Consider the following 20,676-nt stretch of genomic DNA (forward strand, 5'->3'; position numbering starts at 1 on the left):
AGGCTGAGTTAAGGTCAGAAGGTAAGTACTACCTTAAAAATTCCTTTTTCTTAAAGTGTTTGAGCAACTATAGTGAAGCTACTTACAAATTTATTATGGCATCTGCTAGGCTAATGTAAATTCTCTGCTCTGTTTAGTTCATGTGCCAGGTAGACTAAGCATGGCTCAGTAGTCACTCACCAGGTAGAAGCTGCAGGAGAGAGAAAGCAAGAGAAAGACATTTTTTAACCAGGAAATGAATCGTGCAGTGCAGTTCAGAGCTGAGCAAGGCAGCCGTGAAACCGCTGAGGGGACAAAATGTGGGAAGGCAAAGGTAGGTGGGAGTGCAAGCCTCTAGCACCGTGATGGTTTCTTCTGGATTTGAGCAGGAAAGCTGGCCCATTTGGCACGCTGGACTCTGCTCCCAGCTCCAGGGCTAAAGGGCACTTCACACTGGACGCAGATAATGCTCTTTCTAAAAGACCATCCCCTCTTGAAGAGTTCTTGCATTGCTGAGAAGAATCCTCAGAGAAATTCAGGACAGGCATGTCACTAAGGCTCACTAGGAAGTAGGATGGAACTATGGAGTTTAGACAAAAGCAGTAAAACCATTTATATATAGGCATATTTTGTGTTGAGATCTTCCCTAAATATTAATTAAGGCTAAAGGTAGTGCATGCAAGATGTGATTACTTATTTGGCTGCAGTATAAATTCCTGGCACAAACCAATTCTTCAGCAGTGTCTGGGCTACTGCAGCAGCCCCAAAATACCCTGGATGGTGATACATTTTTGCTATGGGAATCAGGAATTGCTTAGGTAAAATACGAAGGTTATCCATGTCTGCTCTCCATATTCTCTGTGAGTCTTTGGTCGCTTGTACCTTTTGCAAGAGTCAATTTCTTCAGCAGGAACAGTCAAACATATCTTTTCAGGAGCAAGTAACATCAGGTCAGACTGCTGGACTGCTTGTAAGCCCAGTGGTTCATACGGCTGTCATGCTGTGGCTTTAGCAGCAATATCTGTTAGACTATTTCTTACCTCTTCTTTTGTCCTTCCGCTGGTATGGGCTGGCTGATGAATGATAGCAAGTTTTTCTGGTAATTTGTGGAGCATTTGATATTTTACTTCCACAAGAAGTTATAAACCCACGCAGCTTCCATAACTGCCCAGTAGCTTGGCATACTCCAAATGCATTTTGAGAATCAGCATAAATATTTACAGTCTTTTCTTTGGCCAGCTGATAGACCTTTGCTGATGCAATTAATTTGGCTGTTTGTGCACTTGGTTAGAGACTGAGTGGTGAAGCCTCCACTACTTCATTCACAGTAGTTATTGTGAACCTGGTTGCCATTCAGATAATATGAGGACCTGCCAGCAAATAGTTATAGACTGGGATTTAGAAATGGCACATCTGTTAAATCTTTTTGAGTCTTTTCACAGGTGCTTACTACACAGTCATGATGTGGAGTTCCTTCCCCAGGTGAAGGGAGTAGAGTAGCAGGATTCAGCATGTTAGTTACCATCCCAGAGGCTATTCCTTGCCCTTCTTGTACAAACAAGGTAAATGGTTTACTGTAGTCTGGCAGTCCCAGGTCAGGTGCAGCTTGCTTCAAAAGCTTGAATGTTGTCCAATGACCTTGTCTGTTGTTTAGTGAATGGGTTTTCCAGCATCTTGAGCATCAGTCAGTATCAGGGGTTTTGCCATTTCCTCAAAAGCAGCTATCCAGGGGTGGCAGAATCCTGCAGCTCCTAAAAAGGCTTACATTTGGTTTTAGTAACTGGTCAGGGAAGATTATGAATGCTTTAACATGGTTTTCAGATAAACACTGCTCCTCTTGTTGGAGAATGTAACCCAGCTATTCTACACTTCTCTTATAAAAATTGTAACCTCTGTGGAGAGGCCCAAGGGCCCTTTTCAGCTAAGGCGAGCAGTAAGGAATGGGTGTCAGCTATACAAGATTCCTTGTCTATTAATAAATCATCAACATATTTGTCACAAACTCTTCATAAACAAGAAACTGTTCATAAAGAGGATGTCTCAAACAGCTCGAGTAGAATGCCCTGTGGGGGAGAAGCAGAGCGAGCTCTGCAGAGGTGGGGTGGTGAGCTGTTTCTCTCCCTCTCCCTCCTGTTGTTGCCCAGAGACAGAACTTGCCTAACTGCGCAGGTACAAGCCAGAGGAAAAAACCTTCTGGAGCAGCCTATTGAGCATGCGTAAGAAAGATTATATAAAGACAACACCCCATGCGTGTCTGTGTTGACCCATCACCTACGGACCAAGTTTGTTACTCTAGGACAACGCAGGATCCAAGGGTGGTGATTCCCCTTTTCCTATCCCCTCTTCTTTCTTCTCTTTCCTCTTTCTGCTCTCTCTCTCCTGCTTACATATATTCATGTATATAAGTTTTGTATGAGTTGCAACAGGTTGTTAGGAAAATAGTCTCATCGCCAAAGTGCCTTTATTCTCTTGTTGCCAAATTGTCTCCACCCATTCACTAAAGTTGTCAGTTAATGAAGTTATCAGCAAAATTGTTCCTCTGAGTCATTGTTGTGACTTGACCCACCCTGTGGCTCTGCCAAGCAGAGACAGGCTCTTCCACCTGCAAGCAGGCTCTTGAGGAATTCAAAAGATTCACCCCCCTCCTAACCCACCATGTGGGACGAGACAAAATTGTATCAAAAATGGATCAATTTTTTTTTTTAAACACAACATCCTGCAAATCTTTTACCAAAATTTTAGAAAAATAGTGGAGGACTGAGTGAAGTCCTGAGGGAACCTTGCCTTAGCTCCACCTTTTCTCAAATAAATGCAAAAAGGCATTGAATAGGTATACTGATTTAAGGTAGAAAAAGTTGCCCTATCTCCAGTAAGTGGAGGGCTGTATCTGTCCACCTTTAGGGAATCTCAAGTGTCAATAGACATATAGGAATGGGCAACTAAACTGAGCCCTCAGGGCAAGACTCAGGTCCAGACCCAGGCACCTGAATGTATGTGAGCTACATGTATCAGGTCCCTGTATAGTCAGTGGAGATACATTCAGTGGATCTAAAGACTGAGGAGATTTTATCAAAAACCAAGGGCTTTTTTCTGTCAGAAGCTTAAGACAATTAAAATCTACTTAGAGCTGACAGTTATTCTTAAATAAAAAAGAGATAGGTTTTTATTCTCCATTTGTCACTGTTCATCCCACATAATTTAATGCCATATAGAATTTCTTGCTCATGTAAAATGAGACCTAAGGCTTTTTACTCCCTCTGCTTTTGTTCTGCAAACAATAGATAAATTTTCCAAGAGGTTTAAGTTTCATATTCTTGCAGTCTTTGGCTTTTTTAGTTAAATGAAAAGTCTTACTGCGAGTTTCTGCACATTACAAGTTGGGGCGATGTGTGTTGAAATGATATGGATGCAATGTATCTGAGAAATATGATAATAAGAGGCACTAGTTAGCTGTTGTAAACTACATAGATAAACTGCACTGCCATATAGTGAAAGCTAGTCACACAACCTGCAGAAACTAATAAAACCACTGTCTTAGAGGCAAAGCATTGTAATTAGCAACAGCTATTTGTACTTTAGAGCTGGAGGTGATAATTTTTTCCTCTATGTGTATTTGGATTATACTGTCTAAATAACCCAAAATATCCCTATTTATTGTAGTAACATGATTCAGTTCTTACCAGAATTGCTCAAGGGAGAACCTTCAATCTGATTGCTCTTTAAAATCAAGTTTTGGCAAAATATGTTCCAAATGTACTTTGTTTTAAGTACACTTACACAGCACTGTGACTTGAAGAAAATACATCAGTAGAGCGTACTGAACCTGATTCGAATGGGAAATGTCATGCTGATGCAAAGTGTGACAAACATAATGTTGCAGCTTTGGCTTTTAGCTCTGAGAAAACTGGGGTTGTCTGTAAAATTATTTTTCAAATTGGGCACTCTACTCTGGTTTCTAAGTCATTAGGACATGATTAGAATACCCATTTTTAAGCTTTTTGTTCTCCCAATCATTAGTGCATGATGCTAACATCTTTGTGAAGGGGGAATGCTAGTCCCATTTTCTTTTTAGTAATTAGGGCAGCAAAGCACAGGGAAATTAAGGTCTGGATTTGCAAACACTTATACCCAAGTGTCAGCACATACTCCAGCTGGTTGTCCCTACACATGAAGCAGCTCAATATAGACGTGCTGTCTCTGCCTCACACTCCGTTGCTCATGGTGCAGGGAGAGGTGCTGTTACAGCAAGCTGCAGACAGCCTCCGATGTGCCAGTCCCCTGGGCACGCAGGTCTCCCGTGCCCTCGGGGATGCTTTGGGGCGCACCTGAAGTCAATGGAGCTAGGTTTCAGATCGGGCTTTGAGGGACACCTCAAGGCTGCCGTAAGCAGCAAGGAAACACGCTGTAGCCATTCAGTAGGACTGCCAAGGAAGCTCAGCCTGTTTCATGGAATAAAGGGAAGATTAACAATTAATTTGCCCCTACCTGAGGAAGGAAGTGGATGGCAATTGAAGCTGCAAAATACGCTCCTACATCTGGCAAACAAAGTTAGACAAATTTTAGCCTACTAGTAAAATATGTTTTCCTTTTCTTCTTTTCATCTTTTCAATAAGGATGATGGCAATGGGGATGCGTAACTTCCCTGAGGATGTGGTAGGATTTTCAGTGGCTTTGTATAATTGTCTTAAAATGCACCAAGGTTCCCCCTATAGCTTGGCACTCATGCCGCTTGTTTAAACCTGTCTGTGTTTGCTTATAATCATAACAAACCTTCCTAGTAGGACTGGGGAAGGCTTTACAGATCTGCACATCTTTCCTTTCCTAGCACACGCTGTGTGGTGTTACTGTTCTATCTCTCATTTTATTATTTAAAACAGATGGAGTTTAAACTTCAACAGGCATAGTGGGAACAAAAGGCTCTCTCTTCCCTCAAAATAATGCTACTGACACCAGTTTTATGAGACACTGTTTTCTGCTTAATATTTTTCAGGGAACCAGGAGCTCAGAAGCATGTCAGGGAAGCCCAGACTTACCTACTTAAATGGAAGGGGGCGAATGGAGCCTGTACGATGGTTGTTGGCAGCAGCTGGCGTGGAGGTTAGTTGACACTTGGTACAGCATTCCAGACTGGTGTTTTCAACTGGCTTCAGTAAGGAACAATTTAACGATAAATGGCTTCAGGAGGGTGGCTAAACTAATTTGCCTGGTGGCACTGCACGTTTGTAACTACCTTGTTTGGTGGTTAATATTTGGGATGCAAACTCAGTGGAGCTTGGAGTTTATTACAGCTAGTATCAGTTCCCTAAAGTAATTAATCATAATGGGTCAAAATGGGGATTTATTTAAAGGCCCTTAATTAATCTGAGTTTTCCAGCTGTGCAAAACCACCTTAACTCAGTCTTACTTAGTTTGCAGATACAGTGTGTATAAACAAAAAAGAGTGTTGTTGTCTTACACACCCTGGGGTAGAGTTAGAAATAGTTGCTTTACTTTGTGTTTCACTTGGCACTGGCTGAAACCTGTCTTCCTCCTGTAGATGTTTGTACTCTGTACTCTCTTTCCACCCACACTTAGGCTATTTCAGAATTAGTGCCCTGAGGTAGCCAGGCTCTTCTGCTCCTCCTCAGCTGCGAGGATGCATGGGGGATATTCAGGACATCTGCAGCCAAACAGTGCAGTTGAAGATCCAGCCCATTATCTTTTGCTCGGTTCGGTTATTCTGCGCATGGTTATGTGCAGTCACTTACAAAAGAAGAATGTTCAAATACAGCAATGTAACACTATCCTCTCTCCTTTTCCAGTTTGAAGAAAGTTTTTTGGAAACAAAAGAGCAATATGAAAAGCTAATCAAAGGTAAGAATCCCGATGCCTGAGGCTTAGTCCCTCAAAAAATTGCTCCAATTTAGGTAAATTTGTGGCTTAAAATTAGTTTATTTAAACCAGTGCAAACTTCTAGGTGCACACCTAGAATACTGAAATATTGAGTAACCTGTTCTTTCCAGTGCAAAACAACTCTTATAAGTGAAAAGCCATAGTTTCCATGACTGTGTTTATCGTAGTACATTAAACAGGGGTAGCAAACATTCCTATTTAATGCAACTTTTATATATGCTGTTGAACTGTTAGCATGGTTCCTGGTGCATTTTTGGTCCAGGGCAAAAAGTACTCCCCAAAGCAATTCCCAGGCATCATCTGGGAGTTGTCCTAGGCCAAGGGCCATTTCCAAGGTGTCATTTAGATGTGACCACCATGCTCTACAGTTAGAGGGAGCTGAATAGAGTGAATGTGGCCCATCTGTGTCAGCTGGTTTGAGCTGCTGTTGACTAGTATAGAGGTACCTGTACACTGGTTCTGAACATCAGTAAGATAAGCCTCTAAATGAAAGGCTGGCATGGGACCAAAATCCTCAGGAAAGCCTTTGTGCAAGGCTCTGTGTGAACACACTAAAGCAGGGTAAGCCTGAGCCATGAAGCTTCCCCCAGTTAAAAAGCAGGGAGCCAGCAGGGAGACCTGTGAAAACTCTGGCATGATCAAAGGCAGCAAGCTACAAAGGCTTCATGTCAACCTTTGGAATGAGACCAGTTCCCAGACATCAGTGCATACCCCCACCCACTGCCCTTGATATTTTGCAAGATGAAATCCAGCAGTGAACCCTTCTGCAGCCACCCTGGAAGGAGAAGACTTTGCTGCCAGGGTGGAGGAGTTGGGACTATGAGGAGCGCTACAGGGTGCACCTGTCCCGTAGTTTACCTGCTGCCCAAGATGTGTAAGAGAAACCTCACAGCAGACTGAGCTTTCCAAGACATCCTAGGAGACTTGGAAAAGGACTTGGCTGATTTTGGCTGCTGGCTCAGAAATGAAAAGGTGTGTTTAAAGAAATTCTGACAGGAGAACTAAAATGAACAAAAAAAGTGGTATTAAGAAGATCAGAATTAAATTTGCAGGTCTAGCTGGCTGGGAATCTGACAACATGGGAGTGCAGTGCGGTGTAAAGACACCAATTATAGCTCTAAATATGATAGCTCAGGTACCAAAAGCCCAAATCGGAATTTGCTTCACAGGACTAAGTAATCCAGACAGAGTGGTACAATCCTGGATACAGCATCCAAGCTTATCCATATCCAGAGAAAAGCATTAAATGGTGATGAAAATGGTAGTGAAGTTTTATAAAGAAGATCAAGGTCTCTTTTATATATGTATATATAAAAACCTTAAGAGGGTGACAACACAAAGAAAAAGGTGGGGTTTAATAGGGTAGGTTGAGGAAACACCAATTAGTTAACTGTTCAGATGAAGGGACCTCTGGAATGCTGCTGGTAATGAAGGCAGGACTGAACACAAATAACCCCACATTACACCTCCCTCTAATTTTTTTCTCTCTCTACCAACATGCTTTTTGCCAGGGTATCCTGTGTCTAGACACCACCACTTTGTTAGAATGGTCCAGGCATAACTTTGGCCCATGCCAGCTGATGCTCTTCTAAACAATGCCCTGGAAGTGTCCAGGATGAAGCCTGGGCCAGGGGCTGGCTGTTCCCAAGAGGCAGCTTGCAGACAGACAGCTGTTTTGGAGGCTGAGAGAGTTAAATAGCATCGGCCTGGTCATACCTGTACCCATTGGCCTGAGAGATGACTAGTTTGGCTCAATCTGTGCAGCCACAGGTTACCCAAGTTGCTACTTGGGTATCAACATGCTCTGCTGGTTGGTGACAAATAGTAGGTCTAGAAGATAGTTTTTTCATGTCTGCTCCACAGACCACCTTCCAACAGGACAATCCAATCTGCAAAATGACTGGCAAACTGCTTTTAATCCTGCATATATATTCTAAGATATGGTTATGTGAAGTATTTCTCACTGTAAAGTGAGGAGAAGCAGTCTGCTACTGGTCCTGAGAGAAATCCCTCTTTTCTGTAGATAAGAAGCAAAGCATGGATTCAGTTTACTCACGTTTGCTGCACCACTTTTTGTCAAGGGCCAGAAAATCAGATTTTATTTGTCACTTCACATCTTTCTGCTGAAAAATATCCTTGCAGAGCTGTTAGTTTTCCCATTCTACTGTGAGATACCAAATAATATTTCTTCCTTAAACTGCAGACGTGTGTTCTGGAAAGACATGAAGACACATGATCTTTCTGTGAATGTTTACAAGAAATAAACACAGGCTATTCCTTGCTGCAGAGAGAACTACTCTTTGAATTTAAACTAAATAATATAGAATGAGTGAAGAATGTTTATTAATTCTAGACTAGCGAAGTATTTTAACAGCTCTGTGGAGAAAAAAGCAAACAGACGTGTCTGTTAAAATGAACCCTTATACCTGAAAGAAGAATGCATTGAATAGATTAAAATTGAGCAATTAAAATAAATTATTAACTTTGAGCAATGCAAAGTGGCAGCTGCCTAGTTGGATTTTGGAGTTTTGCTGTGATTTTAACAGGGCAGGACTGTTCTCTGGATGCCCTTAATGTTATGTAATTGGAGGAGGGAGTATCTCCAAAGACAGTAAACTAGTCCAGCAGAAAACTGGTCTAGAAAAGATTGATTTTGCTATGCCGAATCTCTGTCAGCTTAGCTCTCAGAGCTGCCTCACTCAAGGCTCAGACAAATGCTCCTACCAGAACCAGGAGAAAATGGGACTACAAAGATGTATCTAAAGAGGCTTAAATTGTTGTGGAATGACAGTGAGGATAGGCCTGTAATGAAAATCTGTGGGGACTGTCAAACTCTTGTCCCTGGAGTGACTGTGTAAAGCTTACTTAAACAGCACTTGCTGTCACAGTCCCTGCCTCTAACTCTGTAGCTTCATGACCTTTAAAGTGGCCTGACCTCTTCCTTTATCCCAGTATCAGTCTTGCTGCTGTACTACCCCTCTCATTCTTTCAATTCATGTGTCTATGTCCCTGAGAGTGATCTGCACTCAAAATAACTGGATTTTTTTTTTTTAAGTTCAGATTTAACACAGAACTCTATTCTCCCCCGATCCCTTGGGTAGAAAGTGCTGGTTCAGGCTTTTCCTCCCAGCATGAGACAGGGTGGGGAAGTGCAAAGGAGCAGGCAGTGCCAGCTCCCATCAGCCAGTGAAGATTTGGCAATGCTGTAAAGCAATGGCCCAGCTGAACTGTGATGACCTTGCTACAGAAGTGTGATGCAGGCTGGTCAATATTTGATCTTTCCCACAATGTTAGTTTTCTCCATGGAGCTTTACAGTTAGGGCAAGACATCAATGATCTCCTACACTGCAAAAGAAATGTGCTCAGTCTCTTGGTCTCCTGTAAAGCTAGTAGCCTAGGAGGAACTGACAAGCTTTCCCTCAACTTTCCACCCTAGATGGAGTCCTGATGTTCCAGCAAGTGCCCCTGGTTGAGATCGATGGGATGAAGATGGTGCAGACCAGAGCCATCCTCAGCTACATAGCAGGGAAATACAATCTCTATGGGAAAGACTTGAAGGAGAGAGCCCTGTACCGTAACACCTCCTTTCACTTAATGAGCAATCTGTTATTTGATAGCTGCATTATATATAATAAAATTCAATCCTGTTAATCCAGTAGAAAGGTTAACACACAAAAAAGCTTTTGCTTAGGTTTTAACCACTGCTTCTGAAATGCTGCTGAACAGAAACTGGCTTTTACTCCTTTTAAGAAATATTTGGCTTTAGTTTATGTTTAGTTTCAGCTGTGAAAATTGGCACTATGGTGGTGTGGTAACATAAAATTCTAATAAGTTGCCTTAGTTAATTGGAAAACAGATGAAATAACTTCTGTTCTCTTTTCTGCTGTCTTCCCCTCACCAACAGGATTGACATGTATGTGGAAGGAATAACAGATCTGATGGAAATGATTTTGATGTTTCCTTTCTCTCCACCTGAGGCAAAGGAGAAAAATCTTGACTCAATTAACGACAGGGCAATTAACAGGTACTTCCCAGTCTTTGAAAAGGTAAGTGACAGTGAGGATGTGTCTGTAAGACTTGTATTTACAATTATCAAAAAGTTTCCCCAAAATAAGATGATGTTTGTAGTGCAGGTCAGTTCCAAATCCTCAGCTTTCTTGGCTCTCTCAGAGAAGGGGAAATACAGCAGCAAGTTTTCTGTTTGTTGGCTTGTGTTGTCAGGGCTGTGGTATCTGTACATCTACAAACCAATATGTTCTCAGCTATACAGCAAAACTTTTCACTAAAGTAAAAGCAAGCATGTATGATTTCTTTTTCCCTTGAGGGGATAGTTCCACACTTATATTTGTTTAGAGCACATCGCTCTGCTATACTTAATTTCAGTTGGAACATTTTCATTAGAAGAATGCAAAAATCTCTTGCAAATAAATCAGGTAGAGAGGTCAGGAGTATTTTAGTAAAACAGTCATAGATTTCTGCAGATCACACTTTTGAAAACAACAAACCAAACCCATATGACTCAGGTGTCTGACAACATTTCTCACTTTTGTAACACCTAGTTTTGATGGAAAATGGTAATAAAGGCTAAACATCCTAGAAGTTCTTATGACTATAATAACTTTTTCCCAAAGGCAGGGATTTTCTTTGGTTAGCTATTGTAATTCTGCATTTCTAAGTTTGCTTCCTAGTATCGACATTGGACATAACTTTAAACTAAATACTTAAATGGCAATTTTATAAATTTTCCAAGTTACTATTTAGTTCTTCCATTATCCCTACTGTTACTAGTCTACTTAAGAGTGTGGTTTTGTCCCTGTTCCCACTGCCTATCATCATTCATCATTACGGAGTGACTGTAGCTTGTAGTTTGTGTACTACAAGAGTTCAGATTTTTTCCCACTCTTCCAGTTTCCAGCTGAAAACTCCACCCTGAAATTTCAGATATAATTGCTGTGCAGCTCTACAGCTGTGCTGTGAGGCTTAGCTGCCAGGCATTGTATGTCCCATCCTCATCAGCAGCCCACATTCTCTTGTATTCTACAGGTTTTGAAACAACATGGCCAAGACTTTCTTGTGGGCAACAAATTCAGCTGGGCAGATGTTCAGCTAATTGAAGCTATTTTAGCAGTGGAGGAGAAAATACCTGCTGTGCTGTCCGGGTTTCCTCAGTTGCAGGTAATTTTGTTATTGAGCATGCCTGTATTCAGGAGCTAGAGGGCAACCCTGAGGTGATCATCTCTCCATGCTATGTAAATCAGGAGTCTGGGCTCTTGAGGAACTGTCACTATCATATGTTTGCTTAACACCAAGCACAGAGGGAATTGATTTAGTTGGTTTGTTGTAAGGCACTGTGTTTCTGATTAACCCTCTTCAGGTATGCCTATCCCTCTTTGAGTGGTATATGCCTCCTCAACAGAAATAAATTAATGTCCCAGGGAAATCACTCATCTAAGATGCTCTGTTTTCATTTCCCTGCTTCCTGTCAGTAGATGCTATCTAATCCAGCTGACAAATTAAGTCTGAGATAGTTTGACACGTTAGAATAAGGTAGTGTGCCATTTTCTGTACTGGATGGTATTACAATTTTAGGATCCCAGTAACCTCACTTCACTTCTGCCTTCTACAGTATGACTAGAAACTCAAGTCTTAGCATTAAGCCACAGGTTTCCATCAATAATCAACTCCATAGAAACGAGGATGAATTCTCTGCCTTTGTGCCATGTACAAAGTCTGAAACCATCAGAAGTGAGGCACTTCTGCTGTGAGACTTGACCAGAAATCAGAAGCCTCCAGGCATGCAGCATGCTATTAGAGCACAGTGCATGGGCAAGCCTGGGGCATGACCTGCAGGAATCATTAAGAGTTGAGATACAGTGGATCCAAGTAGGAAAAAAGTAGATAGTATTCAGTAGTCCTCCCACGTGCCTGTAATCATGGTAGTAAAGCAGTGTAGGCACTGCAAGTTCAAGTTGATGATGCAAGGCTTGAGGTCATGCTTCTTTGTCCTTATAAACTGTTGAGAGGTGCACTCAAAGACTTTGGCTTTATTGCCACTAACAAAAGAAACAGTTCAGCATTTGACTATCACAGTTAGGTTTCTCCCTGGAACTGATGAGGTAAAGGGCTTTTTTTTTTTTTTATTACTATTTTTAACTTTTAAATCTCAACCCCAACAGTTTAAGCCTGAATTTAGTGTGACAGAATGAGGCACTTCAGCCACAAAGTGGGCAGTAACATTTGTCAGATTTTATTCCATATGCAGTTTTGCAGCCTCAGGTGATTCTTGCCTCTAGCTTCCATCTTCTAGCAAGATATATTGGCCACCAGGTGTGGGCACAGTACTGTTGAAGCCATGCCTTGAATTATGGAGAGATTCCTTCAATGATAGAACGGAAAAAGTTTCTAAAATTGCTGGTTTCTTATTTCACAGTTTTTACTTTTCTTGCTCCTTCTTGTACTTCCCCCTTATCCTTCCAGTGCCTGTAAGGAAGAAGAAATTATGTTCATACACCTGCCAGCAAGAACTGGCTGTCACTCTGTGAAGCTCCTCTGCCTTAGCCCCATTGTTAGAAGGTTCTTGTGTATCTAAGATTGCTCAGCTAACTGTGGGGTCTCCAGCTGCTTGCAGTCTTTATCAGTGAGTCTCCTCTGACTGTACAATGAGATGTCTCAGGATCCTTGACTCAGTTGCCTTGACACAGGCATCTCTTGCCTAGATGCCCAGCTCTTCCCTAATCCTAGTCCTGGCTGCCAGCCACTGCTCCAGAAGGGAACACGTCTCCCTGAGGGGCTGTGTTATATCTGCCAGCCTCATGTAGATATTTTGGCTACCCTAGGCTACAACACAGTATGAGAAGCTTCTACTGAGTTGAGCCAAGGACAATTCCAGCCATTTCACCTTTACCCATGCAATCCTAGAAATGCTGTGACAGTGGGACAACAGTGGCCACGTTAGATGCAAAGAGAGCTTAGATACTTACATAATGTAGTAAAAATGGAAATCATGTTAATGCGTGGTCTGTGCACATGGTAGTTTGCACCATCAGAACCAGCAATTAAAAGAAAAAGATCATGAGCTGGGTTAGTGTATTTGTACCTTCAAAACTATCCCCTGGTGCTCCTGGATATTGAATTTTTGCCTTCGGTTTCTTTCAAGCAGCAGAGATTTAGATATTGTCTGCTCCAGTACTGCCTTCATTGGTGTAAGAACAGGCTTTCTGTTGCAGCTGGATCCTCCTCCTGCTGGACAGAAGGAGACGGAGTAGATGGCATGCGATCTGAATGAATGTTAGGATTTCTTCTAGCAGCAGGGGGAAGCAGTTGTTCTGTGCAAGGAGCACTGTTTGCTACTGGAGTAGCTGGAATTTCTCTCTTACTCTGTCGTTTTTATTTTTTAGGCTTTTAAAATAAGAATGAGCAATATGCCTACAATTAAGAAGTTCCTGCAGCCTGGCAGCCGAAGGAAACCCCCACCAGATGAACGTTATATAGAAACTGTGTTGAAGATTTTTAAGAAATGAATGCCTTGTTACCTTCAGTGAGACCCAAAATCCTGAAAAAAAAACCCAATGAAAAAACCCAAACCCCGAACCAAAGGAAATAGGGAGGTCAGTAAATTAGATCATTGTAGCTAAAACCAATGTTAAAAAACCCAAAACTGAAATAAAGCATTCTGATTACTCTGGCAATGTGACAGCAGATTTGTCTTTATTGATATCAAATGCTTGTTAAAACATGAAAACAAAGAAGTATGGAAGCAAAGAACTATTTGTAGGGTAAGGAATTTATTAATTTGGAAAAAAGACCGATGCAGTGTTAGTATCATCAGAATGTAACTTCTTGAAGAGATATTTTCTGGATGAAAATAGACTTCAGAATAAGAGCTATGGAAGAGAAGAAAGAGAGAAGACTCACTGAATCACTTATTCTTTAAAGTAGGCTTGTTTCAAGAGCAATTTTGGTGAGTAAGTACTTACATTACATTAGTTTTACAGTATTGTGTGAGCGAAACTTCTAATTTAGTATGTTTCCTTGGTTGTTACCAAAGCCAAATCTCTTTTGGTTTCTCACACTCCCCAGGTCTTGCCTAGGAACCAGCTCTTATAATGTTCCATTATTTTCTTCCTCTACATTTTTGATGTGATTCTTTCAGGCACCTTAGTTCATTGTTCCCAATACATTGGAGTCTGTGCACCTCTTCATATGATGAACCTCTTCAAAGGATGGGGAGGGCAGAGCCACATCCTCAGACAAAATGATCACTCAGTTCAATATTTGTTTATGCTTCTTTCTGTACATTCATCTGCCAATTTGAGGGACTCTCAGCTGCTTTCTAGCACCAGTTCCAGACACCAACAGCCAGCTACATCTTTGTCCTCATAAAACAAGAAGCACCAGGCTTCCTTCCCTGGCTCTGAGGCCACACACACACTATTAAACTCTCTTATTACCCGAAGCTGTGTAACCACATCCAAACGGTCTGTTGTGGCTGAGCCCTGGCGTAGACTCTCTGTGGCTGGGAGCCATCTGGGCGAGAGCAGTGGGAACAGACCAGTAACCCCTGAGTGAGCCCCTGTTAATTCAGTAACACAGACGGCGTCTTCCAGTGCCCACACCCTGTCACTGCCTCATGTTTGATGTGATCTTTGGAGAGCTCCAGAGGGAAAAACCTGAGCCTGAGCTGCCACTTGGCATGGAGTGAAATGGGGGCAGCCTAGGGGTGCTGCTGCTTGGGCAGCACTGTGGGGCACCACCTGCCCTTGAGACAATGCGGTGGGACCAGTGACCCCAAGGTGGCCACAGCTCCTCCCAGCGAGGCCTGTTTGCAATGGCGGAGGCGCTTCACAGTGGTGATGGGGAAGGGAGGAGTGGGGGCACAGAGCAGCACAGGCTTCATGGCTAGGACAGCTCAGGTGCTTTAAAGGTGTAATAAAGTTCTCTAAATTTCTCTAAGCAATCTCACCTTGTGCAGGTAAGTTCACTAATAATTTAGTGAGTCATGCTCATTATCTCTATCCTAAAAAAACTATTTAAGGTTTCTCAACAGCAACTTTGGTCCAATGTGACCAATGAAGAATATGCCACTCCTCCATGTCTCTCTTATGCAGCAGACTACAAAAGGACATTTCTTTATTTATTTTTCAGCATTTTGTCAGAGGCAACTTACTCTTTTACTACTGTGTCTGGTACAATTGTGTAGCTTTTTGGCTATGACCTGCAAACGCTGAAACTCATCTTTGCTCATGTGAGGGCAAGTGTGTGCTTATGCACATAACTCAAACAGTGAGTGCAAGCAAACTGTGTACTAAATGCACCTTTATGCTTCAAGCATAAATAGAACTGAAGTAGAAAATATTGTATGAGTTATTCACATGTGTGTGTAAGATAGGGCCCTCCTGTAAAATTTTATTACTTTTGCAACCAGAATTTAAAAAAAAAAAAAAAAAAGTGCGTCCCTTAGTGTTGGCAAGCTAAATGAGAGTAAATCTTCTGAAAATAAGGGTGCTGGAAAAAATGCTAGCATACCCTATTTGCAGCTTAACCCTGTGAGAGGTACAAAAACCTGTTAAAAACAATTGCATTTCCCACTGGTATAGGACACACATTGGCTTAAACTGTAAGGGCAAAGAGCACAAGCAGTTTAACAATCCATACAGGAGAAACAGCTAGCAGAGTTAAGTGGCTGGCATCTCTTACTCTAGGATAGTGCAGACCTGCAGGTCAGATGTTGAAATGGTCAGTGCACCTTCACATTAGGCCGTAAGTGACCTTAGAGTGGAGTCATGTTGGTTTGTATCATGTTATTGCTTGAGTGGGCTTGGAGGGATACTTGCAGAGGAAGTTAATTCCTTAACCCTGCTTTCAGAGAGGAAGAGTATGAAATCATTACTAGTAGTGATCTAAGAATCACAGAATCACAGAATTGTCTAGGTTGGAAAAGACCTTGAAGATCATCCAGTCCAACCATTGACCTAACACTGACAGTTCCCAACTACAGCATATCCCTAAGTGCTAAGTCGACTTTACTCTTAAACACCTCCAGGGATGGGGACTCCACCACCTCCCTGGGCAGCCCATTCCAACGCCTAACCACCCGTTCTGTAAAGAAATGTTTCCTAATACCCAGTCTAAACCTTCCCTGGCACAACTTGAGGCCATTCCCTCTTGTCCTATCGCTTGTTACTTGGTTAAAGAGACTCATCCCCAGCTCTCTGCAACCTCCTTTCAGGTAGTTGTAGAGGGCGATGAGGTCTCCCCTCAGCCTCCTCTTCTCCAGACTAAACAACCCCAGTTCCCTCAGCCGCTCCTCGTATGACATGTGCTCCAGACCCTTCACCAGCTTCGTTGCCCTTCTCTGGACACACTCGAGTAATTCAATGTCCTTTTTGTAGTGAGGGGCCCAAAACTGAACACAGTAATCGAGGTGCGGCCTCACCAGGGCCGAGTACAGGGGTAACATCACTTCCCTGTCCCTGCTGGCCACGCTATTTCTGATACAAGCCAGGATACCATTGGCCTTCTTGGCCACCTGGGCACACTGCTGGCTCATGTTCAGCCAGCTGTCAATCAAGAAGAAACCCTTGAATTTCTGTAAATATTAGGATCCTTTCTGTGCTGGCTGATGGAAAACTGAGAAAAGAAGAGGAAAGATGCTAAAGAGAAGGTTTTCGAGTGTGAAATGCTCTGAAAGTACTGACATTGCCTGTCTGTCAGTGGCATACTACTTTCTATTCTTACACACTGACTGTCTCCATGGGCAGAGAATCACATCCAGAAAGGAGAAAGGTGCAGGGGCTGGAAGTGTGAAGGAGAAAATAGGGAATAATCATGGGCAAGTGAGACAATTTGGAATTTGCCAAGAAGACAGAAACTAAGATTACAAACTAAGCATGAGAGAGAAAGGAAGCCAACTAGAGGGAACCAGAAGGAAATTTGAAAGCTTAACATGCTGTTATGTGGAGAGATAGTTCTAAAAGCAATGGTGAGCAGGTAACACCCCACTCAGAACCTTCTCTTTATCTGCCTCATATGGAGATGACAGGAGCTGCTGATGTTAGCCAAAAAAAGATGACCACTAATTTTCACTGAATATCACAGCGTTGTTTTGGTTTTGCTTCAGCAAGGTCTTGCATTTGTTATTCAAACCATCATGTAAAGAACTGCTGGCAAGAATACATCATGATAAAAACAATTCAAGCTCAGTAGCCCTGAGAACACCTGCCAGCTTCTAGGTAACCCACTTGCTCTTCAAAATGTTTGGGGAAACACCTAATGCCCTTCACATACCTGAAGCTGAGTCAGGATGAGGATCACTGGAGAAAAGGACATTTTCTTTCTTTCAACTTCTCTCTTCTCTCTGCAAGGCTTTTGTAAACATATTTTTGGGTTTATAAGACAGTTACATTGTGCACTTATGCTGACAGGTTCAGGGCATAATTCAGTGTGGAGAAATGTTTCATGGGACATAATGTGTGAGCTGCACTTTTCAAGTGTGCTGAACACAGGCAGCACCAGTTTGGAAGAAAACAACAAATGGGACCTTTGTTTTAAATAGTATGAAACACTGGAGCTGCACTTTATTTCTGCAGCGAGGCAGGACTGGGTATATCCCAACAGGTCTCATTAGCCACAGATGAGGCTCCTTTCTCTGGAGTCCCTATACCCCCTGCTAATACTGCAAGGCACAACAGTTTGTGCGTAGATCTATTTCCCTTGCAAGTACATTTTAAATATTGGCTCATAACATTGAACACAGCTTTAACCCAAATTGACATAAATCTGATGTTTTATATAGAGAGGAAAGTTCACAAAGCCCGATGACAGAAAACATTTTCCAATGCTTTGTCGAGAAATTAGTATCATGTGTGAAAAAACAATTTTTTAATGAAAGAAATATTTATACCTTATTTTTTAAAGTCAGACCGTAAATGGAAACAAACTGGTGGGCAACAGTAGCAGCTGGGGTGAATACTGACTCCTAAGTTATTAGGGTATCTCTGACATTTCCCTTTCTTTTATCTCCTGGATGGTCAATATGAACCAGGACACTATTAAAAGATTGGATGCCTTCAGGCATGCAAGATACAGATGACACTTCTGTAGCATTTTCCAAATACTTTACAAGCTCAGTGAAGTGACATTTCCAATAGTCCTATTAGGAGACAGACTGTACTGTATTTTTCACTTTTATTTAGGCTAGTAACTGTGTTGAAGAGGACTTGCATGAAATCTTGATGGATACCTCTGATAGGGTAAGAAATGTCAGTGTTGGGATAAATCACCCTCTGAAAACTTCTACTCCTCTCCTCTACCCCTAAGGGAAGCTTGAAGGGACTGGCTTCACCTAAACTTTGAATTGCCTCAGTTGAGACAGCATCCTTTCCAGTAGTTTGGATATCAGCTGTAGCTCAAGGGCATGGTAAGGGATTCCTCCTGAATTTAGACCTATTTAAAGGAGACTAAACAGCTAGACTAGATGCAGGTGTCTACAAAGTTAGTCTCCCAAGTTGTCTGCACTATGATTAACTTTCATGCTTGAACTAATGTTTTCTTACCTTGCAGTTCTCTGACACGGCAGATGTCAAGTCCTTGTAGGAGTAGTCACTAGACCTGGGATATCTCTTAGAGTTTATCATGGCCAGGCCTACAAATGATTAATTCACCCAAGCTACCTAAGAGTGAGTTTGGATTTGTGAAACACCACCAGACGCACCTCAGTGCACATTATGCAGGGAAAGCTTCATTCTCCCACATTGTCCCAAATTCGGGGTCATAAGTCATGTCTGTCCAACAATGCCAGAAACACTGTTTCCAGCAGTGTAGTTTGATCTTCTACTCTTAAAAAACACTGTGCTAACAGCAAAAGTCAGCACTCCCGGAAGCCTAGCGGGGAAAGCAGTCACCTCCCAAGCAAGCAAATAAAACATTCTTATGAAGAGTTCTGTTACATTATAAAATATGAACAAATTACTTCAGGCTGGATGTTAACACAAAGCAAAATGTAGGCAGCTTGTGCTTCTACAGCGATACTAAGAGTGGGCTTCTGCTGCACTTAGCACAGACGGCTGGGGCTCTCCATGACACCTCTGCAGGGCTGGCCATCATGCCATGGCATATGCCACAGACCCCTGCTCTCTGGAGCAGCAGCTGGAGGCCAGTGGATGCCCTGGAACATGCACAGTGGTGTGTACACCACTGCACAAGTGACTGAGCCTTGCTGCAGGCTTTCAGAGGCTGGAGAGAAGAACGTCCCAAAATGTAAGAAGGGGACAGAGGGAAATAAGAAAGAAAAGAGACCAAAGCAGAAGGCAGAGGCTATAGGATGTGCTGTCAGTGAGGAGTCCCCTTCTGTGAAGCCTGACTCTCCTTACGTGCTGTATAGGGTACAGAGTGCTCCATTTGGGGACTAGGCACCTCCTAAAAGACAAGACGTTGCAGTGGTGACCGTTTTGATGCTTTGTCCTCCTGTGGTTTTACCTCTAAATAAATAATTAAGCTTATTTTATTGTCAAGCATGGAACACATTGGTCTAACAGGTACCAGCAGGGGAGACTGAGGGGATGAGGATCATTTTAAGTCACACAGCAGCAAAATACATCTACAGGAAGGACCTGAAGGAGAAAGTCCCTGTACTGTAACAACTCATTTTTTTTGTCTGATAGACTACAATTCATACAACCTCCCTGTGTAATACGAAAAGACTATCCCAGCTCACAGTTATGTTCAGGGTGATTCAGCAGATTTTTATATAGCACGTTGACCTTGCGTGCAGATGATGTCTACGACAGTATCAACCAGCTAGATTAGACAAGCAGGAGGTGCATGGGAGTTTATGCTGTATTGGCTCTTGGAAGTCAACAGAGTTATCAGAATAAAGCAGCCAGAAGTGCAGAGGGCAGTTTGTCTTCATTCACTGTCTCCTACACTTGTCTTTGGCATGCATTTTCACCAGGTCAAATTCAGGGAAATATTTTTGACAGAAACAGAAAAAAAACTTCTATGTCCAGGAATGAAATCAGCAGAAAAAGTGTCCTGAAGATTTATCCCCCATTGCTAAGCAAGGGAAGGAAGCTTATGAAGGATTCAAGCTCAATTAGTTGATGTGACTTATGCAAAGCATCAATCTGTTAGAAGTAAAAAACCATAAAATATTAAAACAAAATTTGGATTGCTATCACAGTATTTTTTTAAATCATGGGAGCTTTTCAGCTGTTCTGATTATTTTTAACTAGCAGATTACCAAACAATGAAAATAGGAACCATACAGTTTTATGCTGGCACAGAGGTTCCCAATGATCGTGACCTCTCGCAAATCTTATATTTGTACATAGTAAGCATTAGTCAGGAATTTATTTTCTGTAGGTGAGAAGTGACTAAACAGAACTAATTGTTTTTATTGGTTTAAGAAATAGGAGTTACCCATCAGCAGAGAACTGTTTGCAATTCTCTTTGTGGGAGGGGCTACAGACCTATATAATCTCAAGGCAAAGCTACTGAGAGCTTAGAGTGAGTTACACTGTGTACAAGGTAAGCTTTTTAGATTTTGGACATTCATAGGGAATTAGAAACTTGAAACTAAGTTAGTGAATGGGTTTTGTGGATTAAATACTTGTATGTACTTTCTTTACTAACATGGTTATGTGCATCAAATGTTAAATTATTAATCAATTGCTTTCTAGCTGTACAGATTTAAGAAAAAGAAATGTAGCTCTCAGAAGTGTGGAGTGCTTCCTCTCCCCCCTTCTTCCTATTGCTGAGAAGATGACATGTTATTTACAAGGGGAATGTGGGGGTTTTTTAGCCGTT

At 42.1% G+C, this 20,676-nt stretch overlaps 1 protein-coding gene across 3 annotated transcripts; it reads left to right on the forward strand.

Moving 5' to 3' along the window:
• LOC141921351 (glutathione S-transferase-like) lies at window positions 1-13,559 on the forward strand. 3 transcript variants are annotated; one of them, XM_074819912.1, is made up of 7 exons: window positions 1-21; window positions 4,970-5,076; window positions 5,781-5,832; window positions 9,308-9,440; window positions 9,776-9,917; window positions 10,915-11,046; window positions 13,269-13,559. In XM_074819912.1, exons 2-7 carry the CDS (start codon window positions 4,990-4,992, stop codon window positions 13,389-13,391), a joined length of 669 nt encoding a protein of 222 aa, XP_074676013.1. In that variant the 5' UTR covers window positions 1-21; window positions 4,970-4,989; the 3' UTR covers window positions 13,392-13,559. The 3 variants fall into 3 exon arrangements, with proteins under 3 accessions (XP_074676013.1, XP_074676014.1, XP_074676015.1); XM_074819913.1 differs by lacking the exon at window positions 1-21 and adding an exon at window positions 2,222-2,294; XM_074819914.1 differs by lacking the exon at window positions 1-21 and adding an exon at window positions 2,280-2,297.
• Window positions 13,560-20,676: the final 7,117 nt, after the last annotated feature.

Source organism: Strix aluco, chromosome 3 (genome assembly GCF_031877795.1).
Source record: "Strix aluco isolate bStrAlu1 chromosome 3, bStrAlu1.hap1, whole genome shotgun sequence".
Taxonomy (NCBI): Eukaryota; Metazoa; Chordata; class Aves; order Strigiformes; family Strigidae; genus Strix; species Strix aluco.